Source organism: Microtus oregoni, unplaced genomic scaffold (genome assembly GCF_018167655.1).
Source record: "Microtus oregoni isolate MIOR12 unplaced genomic scaffold, Mior012 000070F_ref0000104, whole genome shotgun sequence".
In the NCBI taxonomy this organism is placed as follows: Eukaryota; Metazoa; Chordata; class Mammalia; order Rodentia; family Cricetidae; genus Microtus; species Microtus oregoni.
Genome location: NW_024543977.1, coordinates 8,335,001 through 8,353,658, shown reverse-complemented (window position 1 = coordinate 8,353,658; position 18,658 = coordinate 8,335,001). Strand labels below are relative to the sequence as shown.

The following is an 18,658-nucleotide window of genomic DNA, read 5'->3' as shown; positions in this document are numbered from 1 at the left end:
AGATTCAATCGTTCTTAGGAGTGCCATATTCTTCCTTAATGATAGAATATGGAAAAGAAAACTGAGGCCTAGTAACAAGCAAATTAAGGTATCCCCATAATCATATAAACCTTGTATGATGTAATTCATTGTATTAGTAAATATAAGTTTACTAATCCATTGTATTAGTGAAAACAAAGCAGTAAAATTTGCGTTAGAAACGAAAACTGCCATATTACCTATTATCCAGCAGGTGGCGCTGTTGCAGAGTCGTGGTGAAAACATGGTCCTGTTTCAGTGCCTTAGTAGATGTTAAAAACTGGAAAATGCAAGTTTCTCAATAAAGTAAATGTAATTAAATCAATTCCTGAGACGGAACCAGAAACCCAGAATCCAGGGGTAGAGAAGAGCAATCTGGAAGCCGCTTATGCCTCCATGTGACAGAGTCACCCTGAGGGGTTGCAGCTTTCAGCAACCGCGTGCTCTGGTTCGTGCCACTTAAGAGCTGTACTTGTAAGGGAGATTTAAAAATGACTCAGAAAAGAGCAAACCACGCGGGCAGAGACTATGCGGGCCTGTGGAGTTTAAATCCACGTGGGGAGTCCAAGGCCACCGCTGCAAGGCACAGGCGGCGGCTGAGGAAGGGAGGGCTCCCGCCTAGCCAAACTCGCGGCTGCCAAGCCAGACTCGCTGCCGCCAAGCCGAACTCGCGGCCGCCAAGCCGAACTTGTGGCCGCCAAGCCGAACTCGAGGCTGCGAGCGGGGAAAGGAGAGGTTCTGAAACCAAACGTTGGGTGCCAAAATGAAGGCGTAAGTCACAAACAATGCCACACCAATTCGGGGTTATGATTATTAGGGTGGTATTTATTTAAAGGGGAAAAAACTTACAGATCACTGTCCCAGGCAACAGCCCTCTATGCAACCAGGAAAGGAGTCTAGTCGCCGGCGGAACAGGAAGTGAAGAGAGAGAGGAGAGGGAAGTGGCCGCTTTTTTAAAGGGAAAGAGACCACGCCCCAATGGGCTGGTATCTCAGCGGTGATAGGCTGGAGGAGTGGGAGGACCTCCTGCAACGGGGGGGGGGGGGGGGGGGCGTTGGGAAGTGGGGAGGAAGGGGAAGCAAATAAACAAAATTAATAGATATCTGAGTAAGTGTGGTGGCACATCCCTTCGGTCTTAGCATTCAGGGGACAGAGGCAAGAGTGTTAGTATTACTGCAAGTTCAAAGTCAGCCTGAACTTCTCAGCGAGTTCAAAGCCTTGGGTTTGTAGTTCAGGGCTTGAGCATGTTCTGAGCAGTGGAATCAATTGCCAGAATCACATATGCATATATGCATGCACAAACACACAACCATGCTTTTGTACATGTAGAAAGGTAGCAAAGGAAAAATCTTTCATTTAGTCATTAGGGAATTGCAAGTGAAAAATACAAAGGGCATTAGATATCAGCAATATGATTGACTAGGAAGTCTCTCCTTACTCAGGGGGACACTGATTCTATAGTGATAGGGGCAATTCCTCCTAGGAAATCTAGAAGTCAGTTAATATACATTACTACAGACCAGCTTCATGGAAGCCTCATGGGAGATTGTGGTACCAACTATTTGCTAGCTTAGAATGATATGATCAGGAGAAAACTCTCAGATCCTACTTCTCCCTGGGGAGGGAGAGAGGTAACTAAAACACACGTTCAGGACTTAGAATTTCAGGAGATGATGACTGTGATGCTGAGCAGGGGCAGGAAGGGGCAGCAGCTAAGGGATGCTAAGAACACAGGCAAAGTTTAGGCAACATGCCCTTGCCTGTGTGCAATGTGATCAGAAGAGCCTGGAACTCAGAAGTGTAACACTTGCCTAACTTAACTGAAGCAATTGGCTATGGCTGTAAGCCCAAGAAAAGAGGAGAAAAAGAAAACCCTGTGAAATGAACCAACTGTATACACCACAGCAATCTGGAAAGGAAACTAAAAGAAAAATCTTGTTTATGACTACTTAAGAAGAAGAATCCCAGTGGGAAACTGGGGTGAATCAAAAGGGAGCAAGAGGTAGGGGTATGAATATGATCAAAGTATGTGATTTACACACATAAAGATGCCACAATGAAACACACTCCTAGACTGCAGGTAAAGCCCAGTGTTATACAGCCCTTTCCTAGTATGCAAATGGATCCCAGCCCTAGTGCCCCCCCACACACACCAAAACAAATCACATTTTTTTGGCAAAATTCACATATGCTAATAAAAATGAAAAACCTCTGAAAATAGTCAGAAAACTAGGAATATAAAACAACCTCTTGAACAGTGGTGAGAAAACTGGATGGCTAAATAGACATCAGAAGAGGGAAACCAGCCTGCCTCTCACCTTGCACAAAAATCAAATAAAAATGGACCAAAGGCCTTAACATAAGACCTGAGGTTGCTAGAGGAAGACACAGATCTGGAGACTTTAAGATCAAGGGATTGGCAAAACCTTTCTGAGCAGGATTCTAGCAACACAGGAAATGACCCTTAGGTTGAATGACAGATGGGGATTACAGGAAATTTGAAGCCTCTGCTCAGCAAGCAAAGTCTTCACCAATGTGAAAAGACAGTCCACAGGATGCAGAAAACACTCCTGCCAAACGCACATCAGATAGGTCATCACTAATATTCAGAATAATAAAGGATTACAAAAATTTAACACCAGTCCCCCAAACCATCCAATCAATAAGTGAGCTAACAAGTGGAATACACAATATCTAAGAAGTATAAATGGCCAGTAAATATGAAATGATAGGTTCATTATCATTAGCCCTCATTCAAATGCAAATTAGGATGTCTTTGAAATTCTACTATCAGAATGGCTATCATCATGAAAACAAATAACAACAAATGCTGATCAGGGCATATAAAAAGATAAACCCTTGTAACTAGTTCAGCCACTATGGAAGTCAGTGGTAAGTTCCTCATAAAAATAAGAATAGAGGGCAGGGATACTGCTTAGTTGGAAAAGGCACTTGATGCCAACCCAGAAAAACTGGATTCAATCCCAGGGATCCACATGGTGGAAGAGATAACTGACCCTCACAAGTGATCCTCTGACCTTGAGACACGTGCTAAACATAAACGCATGACAGAGAAATATTCGATGTGACCTTATAAAATCTAAAAGTAGAATTACTATATGACCCAACTCTACCACTCCTGGATATATACCTAAGCACTCTTAAATCATCTTACTACGGAGATATACATGCACACCTATGTTGTTGAAGCTCTGTTCACAATAGCACTGGGATTTTTTTTTGGTTTAAGTAAAAATGAAATCATGACATTTCCTGGAAAATGCCTGGAATTAGGGATCATTACAGACTCAGACTGTCTCAAAAAGACAAATACCATATTCTGCTCATTTGCAATCTAGACTTAAGTTGTTTGCCCTTCTCTCTCTCTCTCTCTCTCTCTCTCTCTCTCTCTCTCTCACACACACACACACACACACACCACATACACACCATGTGTGTATTAAGTGGTGGTGGGTTGAAAAAGAGGAAAACTGCATATTAGCAGAATGAAAGAGACCATCGAGGGAAATGGGAAAGGAATATGGGGAAGGGGATGAATAAGAGCAAATAAAAATGATATAGGCCTAAAATGCTACAATGAAACTTTGTATGCTAACTTTAAAATTAATTAAAATTTTGCTAAAGAATATGATACTGAGGGAAAATTTTAAGGAGGAAAACAACTTATGCATGGAAAACTGCAAATTATCATTAAAATAGACTTTAGACAAAACCAATAGAAGAATAGTCCATATTCATGGATGGGCAGACTCTGCATTGCTAAGACATCTCTGCTATCCCAGCTCTTTCAGACCTCCAATTACATCTTTGAAGGAAGAGAAAAATCAGTCTTTGAAATTCATATTATATATATTATATATATGATATATGATATATATGATATGATATATATGATATGATATATATGATATATGATATATATGATATATAATATATATCATATATAAAGGATCCTGAATATTATTGAGATATCTCTCTGTTTCTCTTTCTCCCTCCCCCATTTCCTTTTATTTATTTACTTCAAAGAAAGACCCCAATTCTTTTTTTTTTGAAGTTTTATAATTATATTTATGTACAGAAAACTCAGCAGTACATTTAACCCAGTTTAGTGGCGAGTTCTTTGGCCTTTGCCTTTTCCAGCTTGGCAATTCGAGCCACAGATTTAGGACCCAGGACGTTGCCTCCCCAAGGGCAGCGGATCTCATCATATCTGCTGTTGTCATTGGTCCTAATAGCTTCCACCAGCTTGGCCAGAGCACCCTTTTCTTCTGAGTTAACCTGTGTGAAGGCAACAGTGGTGAGCGTCATCCTATGGACCAGCCGCCCTAGCCTGGCCTTTCCCTTGATGATGCAGTAGGGGACCCCCATCTTAAGACACAGAGCAGGCAGGAAGACCACCAGCTCAATGAGGTCTACGTCGTGGGCAATCACCACCAGCTGAGCCTTCTTATTCTCTACCAAAGTGGTGACTGTATTGACGCCCGCTCGAAGGACAGGTGGTCTCTTAGTCGGGACATCCCCTTTGCCGGCAGCTTTCTTCTCAGCATGGGCCAGCAGCCTCTGCTTCTTTTCCTGCTTGGTCTCTGGCCTGTACTTGTGGGCAAGTTTAAGCAACTGGGTAGCTGTTTGCCGGTCCAGGGCTTGGGTGAACTGGTTAATGGCAGGAGGAACTTTGAGCCGCTTATAGAGAATGGCCCTCTGCTGCTGCAACCTCATCAGGCCATTTGACAACGTGTGTGAGATCTTTCTTGGGCTGGATGTCCTACCCAATGCCGAAGTTCTTCGGCCTCTTCTCAAACAAAGGATTCACCACCTTCTTCGCCTCCTGTTTCTTCACGATGGCGGGGCCAGGGTGACCTTCTTCCCCTTGGCCTTCTTTCCCTTGGGCATCTTGCCGGGCTGGAGGAAAGAGCAAGACCCCAATTCTTGAAACAATAACCAACCATAAAAAAAGAACAGAGTTTTAGCTTCTCTAGGAACATGAATTATAAGCTCAATGTCCTTTATTTATGGCTAGAAACCAAATATGAGTGAGTACATCCCATGTTCCTCTTTTTGGGTCTGGCTTACCTCACTCAGGATAGTGTTTTCTATTTCCATCCATTTGTACGCAAAATTCAAGAAGTCCTTGTTTTTTACTGCTGAGTAATACTCTAATATGTATATATTCCATACTTTCTTCATCCATTCTTCCATTGAAGGGCATCTAGGTTGTTTCCAGGTTCTGGCTATTACAAACAATGCTGCTATGAACATAATTGAGCATATACTTTTGTTGTATGATAGGGCCTCTCTTGGGTATATTCCCAAGAGTGGTATTGCTGGGTCCAGGGGTAGGTTGATCCCGAATTTCCTGAGAAACCGCCACACTGCTTTCCAGAGTGGTTGCACAAGTTTGCATTCCCACCAGCAATGGGTGAGTGTACCCCTTTCTCTACAACCTCTCCAGCAAAGGCTATCATTGGTGTTTTTTATTTTAGCCATTCTGACAGGTGTAAGATGGTATCTTAAAGTTGTCTTGATTTGCATTTCCCTGATCGCTAATGAAGTTGAGCATGACCTTAAGTGTCTTTTGGCATTTAGAAGGTGAATCCAAAGACAGACACATAGGCATCCTCATGAATATTAACCTTCATTAGGCGATGAAAGGAGACAGAAACAGAGACCCACATTGGAGCACCCGACAGAAATCTCAAGGTCCAAATCAGGAGCAGAAGGAGACGGAGCACGAGCAAGGAACTCAGTACCACGAGGGGTGCACCCACACACTGAGACAATGGGGATGTTCTATCGCGAACTCACCAAGGCCAGCTGGCCTAGGTCTGAAAAAGCATGGGATAAAACCGGACTAGCTGAACATAGCGGACAATGAGGAATACTGAGAACTGAAGAACAATCGCAGTGGTTTTTGATCCTACTGCACGTACTGGCTTTGGGGGAGCCTAGGCAGTTTGGATGCTCACCTTATGAGACCTGGATAGAGGTGGGCGGTCCTTGGGCTTCCCACAGGTCAGGGAACCCTGATTGCTCTTCGAGCAGATGAGGGAGGGGGACTTGATCGGGAGAGGGGGAGGGAAATGGGAAGCGGTTGCGGGGAGGAGGCAGAAATCCTTAATAAATAAATAAAAATAAAAAAGCATCTAAAAATAAAATAAATAAATAAAATAAAAGTACCCCAGGGGGCTGGAGAGATGGCTCAGAGGTTAAGAGCATTGCCTGCTCTTCCAAAGGTTCTGAGTTCAATTCCCAGCAACCACATGGTGGCTCACAACCACCTATAATGGGGTCTGGTGCTCTCTTCTGGCCTGCAGGCATACACACAGACAGAATATTGTATACATAATAAATAAATAAATATTTAAAAAAAAGAACAGAGTTAAAGCACCAGAGGCTTCACACATCTTTACTTCAAAACATCAACCCCTTCCAGACCTATGTTAATCACAGTAGTGCAACACTGACACGAGGACATTCACACAAACCAGAGCACCCAGAAATCGGCCCACAGAATTATATAATCTTGACAACAGCTTCAAGATACTATGGTAGGAGAAAGATCTCTTCAACAAATGGTGTTGGGAAAGAAGAATGTGCACAACAAAAGGATAAAACTTGACTCCTACATCAAGTACCCCCCTCCCCGCATTAATTAAAAACCAATCAATGATATAACACAAGACCTGCTGCTATGAGACTCTTAGAAGATGCTGGGAAAGCCATGGGCCATTATCTTGATTATTTCTTGGTTACAATTCCAGAAGCATAAGTAACAAAGCAAACATGAACCAGTGGGATTATGCCAAGTTAAAGAAGCTGCTTTGGCCCAAGAGAAGCAAACAGTAAAAGGTAGCCTACAGACTAGGAAAACAACCAGATTTTAAAATGGGCAAAAGAGTGGAACAGTGATTTTTTCCAATGAAGGCATGTATGCACCAGCATCACTAACCATTAGAGGAAATTCTAAATGTGTGATTATTTTATGTTTTAGGGAATACCAAGAGAAGGCAGAGATTTTTTTTTGTTATTTTCATGTCAAAAGTTTCATTATACAAAATAACTTTAAACATTTATTTTATTTCTCTATGTTGATAAGTGTGGAGATGATTTGTGTATTATAGTTATTTATTGTATAAAGCAGAAATCCAGAGACATAGTAATGCTAGAAGAATAATTCTAAACTAAACTTAGAACGTGTTTGAAAAGCAATTTGAGGGACTTGGTTTTTTTTTTTTTACTTTTTTTTTTTACTTTGTTTTTGTTGTGATCCTGGCATGAAATTCAGGGCTTTAAGGATGTTAAATACACACTCTGTAACAAAGATATACCCCCAGCCCTTGATGGCTTTGCAGTGACAAACTGACTCAGTCTACCGAAGTGGCCTCTATATGTGTACATTTGTCTAGTCAAAATTGGAGGAAGAAAGACAGATATTATTATTGTAAAGATAGATCTGAATAGAAAGGAGAGAATTTTGAACCAGAAGTTAAAAAAGTGAGCATCCACAATGCACTAATAATCATTCAGAAGAAGTGGAAAGTCATTCATTAAAGTACATGGTCCCTGTTCATACCTCAGCTCTGCCATTTCCTGATGTGTGTGTAGACTTAATGTCTCTGGGTATGTTTTCATGTTTAGAAAAGTAGAAAATATTTGCTAGCAGATTGGGATTGTTGGGAGTAGAAAGTGGTAAACATTCATGAAATTAAGATGATCAGGGTTCTCTGGGAGTTGAGACTATGGGAACTGAGCAGGTGATTTGTGGTTTTGGGGTTTGAATCAAAGAGAGACAGATGTATCACAGTTGTGACAGTCTGAGAGGTAAAGGAAGGTTGAAGGCAACAAAGTCAGTGCAGAGAATAGTCCACTTTCCTGCTCTATATGCACTCTTTTTATATGGTTAATTTTCTATTTTAATCTAATTTTTAATAATATTTTTATTTTATGAAATTATAGCTTATAATTACATCATTTCCCCTCCTCTGTTCAACCCTTCCCATGTACTCTCATTTCTCTCTATAATTTATGACCTCCCTTTCTTTAATTGTTTTAAGAGTGTGTGTGTATATATATATATATATATATATATATATATATATATTCTTCATATATATACATATATGCCTAAATGTAAATACAACCTTCTCAGTTCATATCATGTTACTTGTATATAATATATATATATAATATGTAATATATTATTATATTATCTCAGGGCTGACCACTTGATATTAGATAGCCAACTGGGGGTGTTCTTCCCCGGGGAAGACTATTTCTCCTGGTCATTATTCCTTAGTTTACTGTAGTTCTTTGTCTAGAGTATGCCTTATGAGCTTTCCCCTTCCATGTTAGGATTTCTATTGGTATCATCTTTTTTAGTCAGCCACGATGATGAAACTTCATGCGTGTGGTTTCTCTGACATCTCTTGGAGACATAGTTTTACTACACGCTTCCTGTACCTCTGGCTCTTAAAAAAATTTCTGCTTCCTCTTCCAGAATAATTCTGCTTCAGGGATTGAGTTTGACTTTTAAGTATATACAGTGGGACCGGGTAGCACACAATTTTTTGTTTTCTACATTTTTTTAACCAGTTGTGGTTTTCTGTAATGGTCTATGTCTGTTGCAAAAAGAAGTTTCCTTGATGAGGCGTGAGAACTACACTTATCCGTGGGTAACAGGATAAATGCTTAGAATATAGTTAGTGACTATACCAGTTTAGTGGAATGGCAGTTATAGATTTTCCTTCAATATCCACAACTTCTCTAGTTTAGTGGAATGGCAGTTATAGGTTTTCCTTCAATATCCACAACTTCTCTAGTTTAGGTAGGCACAATTTCCCATTTGTTGGCAGGCCTTAAGTTCAATTAGAGAGTTGCTGATCACATCCAAGGTGTAAATGACACTACTTTGAAGTTATAATTTCGTTCATGGACATCATACCTGGGTAGGACTTTTGGTTGCTTTGCTCCCTCGGAAGTTTGCATGGTGTCCTCTGACACTAGGAAAGCTAATCCTCATCCAGAGACGAAACTTTTAGGTTAGATTCAGTTCAGGTTCTCTGGATCCTGTGTCCAAAGTAAGTACATGCTGTCTTTACCAACAGAGACTTACGTACCTCTGTGGGGCAGCCAAGGACAACAGCAAAAATATATAATGTTTGGGTCATCTCTTGAACAACCCTGACCAATAAATCAAAATTGTCCTTTTTATTTTGGTTACATAGCCCATGGGAAACTTTTGTTTAAATTACATACATATACACAGAATTTTGTATTGTATCTGTAATATTAGGTATATGCATAATAATAAGATTCGTTATGACTTTTCAGACATAGCTGCTTTTTTACTCTCTTCCTTTCTCCTGTACTTATATCACTCCCCTGTCCAATTTTAGTCCCATTGTCCAATTACCCTCTTAAGTCACTTGTACACTGCTAGTCCCCTTTCTATTGCTTCTCCCACCTTAAAGTCCCTTATAACTTTTCTTATTTCTGAAATTACTCCAGGTTATTGTACTCACATCTGAAGATTCTAGTTAGGAACTTCAGATGAAAGAGAACATGTAGCATTTGTCTTCCTGGGTCTGGGTTACCTCCCTCAATATAATCTTTTATTGTTCCATCCGTATTATCTACAAAGTTCATGATTTCGCTTTTCTTTACAGTTGAATAGAATTCCATAGTACACGTGTGCCACATTTCCACTATTCATTCATCAGCTGAAGGGCATTTGGGTTGTTTTCATTTCTATGTGAGGAGAGTGGCAGTGAACATGGCTGAGCAAGTATCTGTGAGTAGGATGTGCCAAGGAACAGTATGGATGGCCGCGTTTGGAGGTTTCTCCACACTGGCTTTCAGAGTGGCTACTTTTCAATCCTAGCCACAGTGAGTGAAGGTTTCCCTTCCACCACATCCCATTCAGCACTAATTACCAGTTATTTTGTTCTCCTTTGTCATTCTGGCTGGGGTAAGATGAAATCTCAAAGCTGCTTTGGTTTGCATTTCCCTAACTTTAAGGAAAACATATATATTCTTTTAACTACTTCTTAGTTGTTTTATTTCTTCTTTTGGAAACTAACTGTTCAGATACCAAGCTCAAATATTTTGAACAGGTTGTTTGTTATTTGAGTTCTTTATGTAGTCTATTTTTTTTTAATTTTTAAATTGATTTTATTGAGCTATATTTTTCTCTGCTTCCTTCCCTTGCTCTCCCTTCCACTTAAACACTCTCCTATGGTCCCCATGCTCCCAATTTACTCAGGAGATCTTGCCTTTTTCTATTTCCCACGTAGATTAGATCCATGAATGTCTCTCTTAAGGTCCTCATTGTTGTCTACGTTCTCTGGGATTGTGAATTGTAGGCTGGTTTTCTTTGCTTTATGTCTAAAAGCCACTAATGAGTGAGTACATTTGATAATTGTCTTTCTGGGTCTGGGTTACCTCACTCAATATGATGTTTTCTAGATCCAAGCATTTGCCAGCAAATTTCAAGATATCATTATTTTTAATGTAGTACTCCATTGTGCAAATATACCACATTTTCCTTATCCGTTCTTCGATGGAGGATCATTTAGGTTGTTTCCAGGTTCTGACTATGACGAACAATATGGCTATGAATATAACTGAGCACATGTCCTTGTGGTATGATTGAACATTCTTTGAGTATATACCCAAAAGTGGTGTTGCTGGGTCTTGAGGAAGGCTGTTTCCTAATTTTCTGAGAATTTGTCATATTGATATCCAAAGAGGCTGTACCAGCTTACACTCGCACCAGCAATGAAGGAGTGTTTCCTTTTCCCCACAACTTGTCAAGCATAAGTTGTCATCAGTGCCACCTAGTTTTCTTGGGTGAATTTGCTTCATTTTTGTCCGAAAGTTTTCACATGTTCTGTTAATTCACCAGTGTGGGATTTTTCCAGCTTCTTTATGTAGGCATTTAGTGCTATGAACTTTCCTCTTAGTACTGCTTTCATTGTGTCTCATAAATTTGGGTATGTTGTGTGGTCATTTTCTTTGAATTTTAGGAAGTCTTTAATTTCTCCCTTCATATATATTCCTTGACCCATTGATGCTTCAGGTGAGCCGTTTTACATTTCCACATGTTTCTGGGATTTCTGGAGTTAGTGTTGTTGAGTTCTAATATTAAGCCATGATGATCCGATAAGATATATGGGGTTATTCCAATTATTTCTATCTGTTGAGGTTTGTTTTGTTTCCTAGTATGTGGTCAATTTTTGAAAAGGATTCATGAGGTGCTGAGAAAAAGGTATATTCTTTTATGTTTGGATGGAATGTTCTGTAGATGTCTGTTAAGTCCATTTGAGTCATAACATCTGTTTGTTTTCTTCTTTCTCTGTTGATTTTATGGTTGACCAACCTTTTCAGTGATGAGAGTAGGGCGTTTAAGTCTCCCACTATTAGTGTGTAGGGTTTAATGTGTGATTTAAACTTTAGAAGTGTTTCTTTTACATATGAGGGTGCCCTTGTATTTGGGGCATAGATGATCAGTATCGAGATTTCTTCTTGATGGATTTTTCCTGTGACTAATATGAAATGTCCTTCTTTGTCTCTTTTGATTGATTTTAGTTTGAAGCCTACTTTTTTTAGATATTAGGATAGCTACACCAGCTTGTTTTGTAGGTCCATTTGATAGGAAAATTTTTCCCAACCTTTTAATCTGAGGCAATGTTTGAGGTGTGTTTTTTGTGTGCAATAGAAGGATCAATTCTGTTTTTATATCCAATCTGTTAGCCAGTCTTTTCTAGGTGACTTGAGTCCATTTATATTAATGGATATTAATTACTAGTGATTGATAGTTGCTTTTATTTTAGGTTTTCATTGTTGATAATGTTACTGTGTATATTTTTCTTTCTTTGGGATTTGGTGCTATGAGATCAACAATTGTCTGTGCTTGTGTTGATCAAACCAACTTCCTTGAGTTGGAGTTTTCCTTCTAGTACTTTGTGTAGGGCTTGGTTTGTGACTAGGTAATGATTAAATCTAATTATGTCATGGAATATCTTGTTTTGTCCTTCTATGGTGATTGAAAGTTTTTTCTGGTATAGTACTCTGGGCTGGCATCCATGGTCTCTTAATGTCTGTATAACACTTGGCCATGTCTGTATAACATTTGAATGGCTTTCATTATTTTCATGGGAAAGTCAGGTGTAATTCTGATAGGTTTACCTTTATATGTTACTCGGATTTTTTTCTTTTGCAGCTCTTAATATTCTTTCTTTATTCTGTATGTTTAGTGTTTTTATTATTATCTGGTGTGGGGACCTTTTTTTATCCAGTTTATTTTATGTTCTGTAAGCTTCTTACATCTTCATAAGCTTATCTGTCCTATGGTTGGAAAAGTTTTCTTCTATGATTTTTATATATATATTTTCTGTGCTTTTGAGTTGAACTTCTTCTCCTTCTTCTATAGCTATTATCCTTAGGTTTGGTTTTTTCATGGTGTACCATATTTTCTGGATATTTTATGTTAAGCTTTTGTGAGATTTAATGTTTTCTTTGAATGATGAGTCTATTTCCTCTATTGTATCTTTCGTGCTTGAGATTCTTTTCTTCATCTCTTGTATTCTCCTGTTTATGCTTGCCTTTGTGGTTCCTGATTATTTTCTCATGATTTCTGTTTCTATAATTCTCTCAGCTTTTGCTTCTTTATTGTCTTTATTTCAGTTTTCAAGTCTTAAATGGTTTCTTTCACATGTTTGATTGCTTTTATTGGTTTTCTTTAAGGAATTTGTTGATGATTATTGTTTGTCTTTTCCTCCATTTCTTTGAGGTAATTTTTCATTTCCTCTTTAAGGGCCTCAACAATTCTCCTAAAGTTATTTTTAGGTCATTATCTTCTGTTTCATCTATATTTGGTTGTTCAAGTCTTGCTGTTGTTGGGCCACTAGTTTTTATTGGTGTCGTGTTGCTCTTTGTGGTATTGTGTATGTTCTTACCTTGTCTACCCATCCTTTTATCTGATTGGTATAGTTGGGGCTGTCTATGTCTTTGTGTTGCAAGAGGGGCCACTTATTGGTCCTGGACACCCAGAAACAAAATAACCACACAGAAATCATATTATTTAAATCACTGTTTGTCCCATTACCTCTAACTTCTTATTGGCTAACTCCTCCATCTTAATTTAACCAATTTCTATTAATCTGTGTTTTGCCTCATGGCTGTGGCTACCGGGTATAATTTCCAGCTTCTATCTGTGGTGACTCCATGATGTCTCTCTCTCTGCTTTCCTTATCCCAGAATTCAGTCCAGTTTTTTCCGTGCTGACCTAAGTTCTGTCCTAAACAGTTTCTTTATTCATTAACCAATAAAAACAACACATAGACAGAAGGACCTCCCACATTATTTTCCCTTTTCTGTTTAAATAAAAAAGGATGGTTTTAACTTTTAATATAATAAAACTACATATAACAAAAAAGACATAAAGTAAGAACTATAGTTACAATATTTATATCTACTTTATCTTTTATCATAACTAAGGAAAACCATAGCTATAACTATAAGTTCTTCAGCTCCATCAATGTCTCCAGAAGGATATAATATAACCTAAGTCAATGGGAAGTTCACTGTAAGCAACTTCCAAAACTCTAGAATAGACAGAGACATCCTGCTGCCTGGACAGTCAACCAAAATTCTTCTGTACTTTTGAGGCATCTATCTTCATCCTACAGGCCCATAGTCTCCAGCAGATTTTTCCATGAAGCAGGAAATTTCAAAGACTATTTTGACAATATTGGCAATTTGCCAGTCACTTTATTTTGTATCCTACAGAATGTCTAGTAGAGCTTTCATGAAGCAGGAACCCCAAAGAACCATCTTACTTTTAGATAAGTTCATCAGTCATTTTTCTGTGGGTCCTGTATATCCAGTTTATACAGCCAGGCAAGAGCAGTTTCTTGCCCAAATGGCTAACAATGTCCATATGGAGCCTCTACCATGCCCATCTTCCATTTGTAGTAGACTGGTGATGCCAGGAACAGATATGTCTCACTGTCATGAAAAGTCCTAAATTTTAAAAGCATTTAAATACCATATTCTGAAAGTCTCTGAAAGAATTGAAGAATACCTATCTAACTGAAATATATCTCTATACATCTAGAAAATCTAGCATGACTACAAGCTTAACTGTTATAGATGAGTATCTATTAACTTATGTGTCTTAATTATACATTACACTTTTAAAGAGCTACACAAACACAACACCTTAATCAAGATCAGAAATACATATACATATAACAAAATTGACCTTAAATTTGTATGAATAAACCAAGATCCATACCAATGCGAAGTATCTATCTCTATAGCATATCCCCCATTAAATGTAAAGAAACTTTTACAAACAATATTTGGGAATATGGATACAGTTCTGTCTAAACTTCTTTATGCTGTTTATTGGGTGAAGTATTTTCTTTGTGGGAGCATTTACAGCAACCTTTCAGAGGGTCTTGTTCCATCAAACCACACCAGTCTGGAAGCAATCCATAGGTTCTCATCTTCTGTGAAAACAAAAGAACCTCTCTTCCAAAGCAACATATCCTTAGACTCAAATTTTGGAATCAAGATACCTTTATGTTGGTTTAAATTATCAATCCATACAATGAAGAGCCATACTCTGTACTTAGCTCCTTCATAGTCAAAAAATTTGAAGAAAACACAATAATATACATAATCCAGACTCTCTGAATTTTCCATCTTTACATGGCTTATTTTTCATTATTCCTTTTAATATATGACTATCTGTATTCTGTCTATTTAAAGACTTCACCCTTTTTGAAAGTGTTAATTTTATATTATGACTCTCCATACTCCTTTTCTTCTCTTTTTCAAGCCTTCATACATTTATCCAACACTATGACTCAAATAGATTTGTTTTTATTGCCTATCTGTAATTCTCTACTGTCCAGGGGTGCTTTTGCTTTATGCTTTTAAAATGCTAAGCACTTAATCTAAGCTGTGACATTACTAGGTCAGATATGGTAGATTCAGCATGTCTGACTCTGGCAGCAGCTCCATAGTGTGTCTCCCTCTGCCTTCCTTCTTCCAACATTCAGTCCAGTTTCCACACCCCCCTCCTACCAGTTCTGCCCTATCAACAGGCCAAGGCAGTTTCTTTATTCATTAACCAATAAAAGCAACACATAGACAGAAAGACCTCCCACACCATTTCTGGTGATCAATCTTCTTGGTAACAGTGGATCCAAGGCTAAGATGGTTGCTCCTCAAGGTGCAGTCAGGGCCATGGTTTCAGCCACCCCACTGGTTACTCTGTGTTCTTGGAGACTGCAGTGTTCTGGGGTGGTTGCTCTACAATACATGGATGCTCCTATGGAAATAGCTTGTTTGGGGCTGTTTCTGTTGAGGTTGTTGCCTTGGGCCTGCTCTGGCACAGGTTGCTGTCTCAGGCTGGCTCAGGCAGTGGTCACTGGATCAGGCCTGCTCCAGCGAATGTTGCTGCCTCAGATCTGTTGCCTCAGAGTTCACTGATTCACACCCGGTCTGGCAGAAGTCTCTGGTTTGGGGTCTGCTTCCTCAGTGGTGTCTCCCTTGTATCTGCTCTTGTATAGTTTGCTGCCTCAGGCCTTCTCTTGTGGAGGTTGCTGGCTCAGACCTCTTATTCTGGATATCAATCTTCTATCTGATGTAGAGCTTGCAAAGATTCTCATTTTGTGAGATTTTTCTTTACTCAGTGGATTAGTTCTTTAGCTGTGCAGAAATATTTTGGTTTTTCGGAGGTTCCTCTTATGAATTGTTGGCCTCAATTCTTGGGCAAATAAAGTCCTCTTCAGAAAGTCCTTCCCTACACCTAATGTCCTATAGCGTACTGTCTTTGTTCTTTTCCTACAGTTTCAGTGTTTCACATTAAGATCTGTAATTCATCTTGTGCTAATTTCTGTGCAAAGTGATAGATATAGGCCTAATTTAACTGTTCAAAATGTGGACACCCTGTTTCCCCAGCACTCTTTGTTGAAGATGCTGTCTTCCCTCCAGTGCGTGGTTTTGGCACCTATGTTGAATATTATACAGCTGTAGTTCCACGTACTTGTGTTTCCATTTCCTGTTTTATCCCAGTCATCTTCATCTACATCTGCTTTTGCGTTGGTTCTTTAGTATATTATATATCACTATGACTCTGTAATATAGCTCAAGACCTGGAGTGGTAATCCCTCCAGGATTGTCTTTACTGCTCAGGATTGTTTAGGATACCTGGTTCTAGATGAACTTTAGGACAGTTTATTCTAGTTTTTTGAGAATGAGATAGGGATTGTGATTGGGATTGCATTGAATCTGTAACTGGCTTTTGGTCGAATGGTCTTTTTCACAATGATTTTTCTATCAATCCATGAGCATGGGCATTTTTTCAGTTTCTAGTGTCTTTTTATATCTCTTTCTTTGGAGACTTAAAGTTTTCATTGTCGAAGTTTTTCACTGCCTCGATTAAAAATTTTTTTTTAGACATCTGTGGTAGTTTGAGTATAATTGGCCCCCAAAATCTCATAGGGAGTGGCACTATTAGGATGTATGGCCTTGTTGGAAAAAGTGAGTCACAATGGGGGTGGGTTTTGAGATTTCCTATGCTCAGGATACCCCCCACTGTCTCTGCTAACTTCCTATTATCTGTAAGATGTATCACTCTCAGCTACTTCCAGTACTGCATCTGCCTGCATGTCACCATGCTCCCTGTCATAATGATAATGGACTGAACCTCTGAAACCAAACTGAGCCACAGTTAAATGTTTTCCTTTAAGAGTTGCCTTGGTTACGGTGTCTCTTCACAGCAATAAGAACCTTAACTAAGACAATATTCTTTTCTTTGAAGCCATTGTGAATGAGAATGTATCCATGATCACTTTCTCTGTATGTTTGTTGATATGTAGAAAAGGTGCTGCCTTTTGCAAGTTGATTCCATATCCTACCACTTTCCAAAAATTGTTGATTGTTTCTAAAGTTGTTTGTAAGAAGCTTTGATATCTCTTAAATACAATATAATTTTATTTGCAAATAAACAATTGTATTTTAACAAGCAATGTTATGATGGAAATTCTTAAGTCACATGAGTGTTGTAAGTTTGTCCATGTGTGCATGCAGATGAGCATGCACATGTATAAACCCCTGTAGATGCTGAGATGTAGATATTGAGATAAGAAATCTTCTTTAATCACTCTCCACCTTGTTTATTTCAGACAGGGTCTCTCCCTGAACCTAAAGCTCACAGATTTAGGTGGGCTGGCTGCCCAATAAACTTCAAGGATCTACCAGCCGCTGCCCTCTTCCACAATGGTGGGATTATAGGAATGTGCCACTATGCCCAGATTTTTACATGGATTCTGGGGACTTGAACTCAGGTCCTCATGCTTGTACAGCAAGCATCTACTGAATGACATGATGTAGGAGGGTCATCTGTCTATGTGTTACTTTCATTGGTTAATAAAGAAACTGCCTTGGTCTTTTGATAGGCCAGCCCTTAAGTGGGTGGAGTAGACAGAACAGAATGCTGGGAGAAAGAAGCAGACTCAGGCAGATGCCATGCTTCTCCTACCCATGACGGATGGTGATTAGACTCATTAGCCACAGTCAAGTGGCGATACACATTAATAGAAATGGGCTAATCAAGATGTGAGAGTTAGCCAGTAAGAGGCTAGAGCTAATGGGCCAGGCAGTGTTTAAATGAATATTTAAACAATTTGTGTGCTGTTGTTTTGGGTGTAAAGCTAGCCATGCCTGCTTGCCTTCTCACCACAATGATATAACTCCCCAACCAACAATTAACATATTTGTGAACACTAGTATTTTTACAGCCCGAGGCAAGAATAAGGAAGCAAGTATGATGACCATATTAATTCGTGATAAACATGGGATAACTGCTTTCTACAATGTACTCTTCAGTTATCAGTATACATAATGATTCATTTATCTGCTTTTACCTAAAATAAATAGATAATTTAAATTTTTCCCATTGAACTGGTTTTTAGAACTTATCTTTGACCACTGAACTAGACCATGAGAAAGGCCTTAACCAAAAGGACCCACCAGCCAACCAAACAGCACAAAACCCTGCATTACTGATTTCTAAATTTTAATAGGAATTTCTCAGTCTTGTCATAATATTGAGGTTTACCAGAGTCTCATTTTTACTGTCCATAATACTTCATTGTGTCTTTATTTTGAACTGAGAGTATAGGAAAAATAAGTTTGACCTCCCTTGATTTCCTTCTGATTAAATTCTGGAACCTTTGAGAACACTTCAGTGCTGAGGGGAGCCATGTACTGGCTGTGGCAGGCATAGAAGCTCCATCATTGCAACGTGAGATATATGGTTCTTTTTTTTCTATATTTCTCATATCTTTATCTAGGACACCAGTGGTACAGACTGTAAGGACTTAGTCTGTATCACAGAGTGAACCTGACACAGAAGTGCCAGGGTTAAGACAAACCAGCATACTCGGCCACATTACTCACATCCATGATCTCAAATCAACATTTGACCTGTGAAGTAGGAAGCACTTTAGACTTTCCAACCAGCTAGTGGGTAGAACTTATGTTCCTTGTAACCATGCTCACCCTCTGCATGAAAGATAGGAATTTCTTTCTCTGTCCATTGATATTG

General features: G+C 39.0%; 1 protein-coding gene across 1 annotated transcript; it reads right to left on the bottom strand.

The window, feature by feature from the left end:
- Positions 1 to 4,120: 4,120 nt before the first annotated feature.
- LOC121440715 (60S ribosomal protein L7a-like) lies at positions 4,121 to 9,681 on the bottom strand. The gene is made up of 3 exons (XM_041641512.1): positions 9,630 to 9,681; positions 4,850 to 4,938; positions 4,121 to 4,575 (listed from the first exon to the last, which is right to left on the bottom strand). The coding sequence occupies exons 1-3, from the start codon at positions 9,679 to 9,681 to the stop codon at positions 4,135 to 4,137; spliced, it is 582 nt and encodes a 193-aa protein (XP_041497446.1). The 3' UTR covers positions 4,121 to 4,134.
- Positions 9,682 to 18,658: the final 8,977 nt, after the last annotated feature.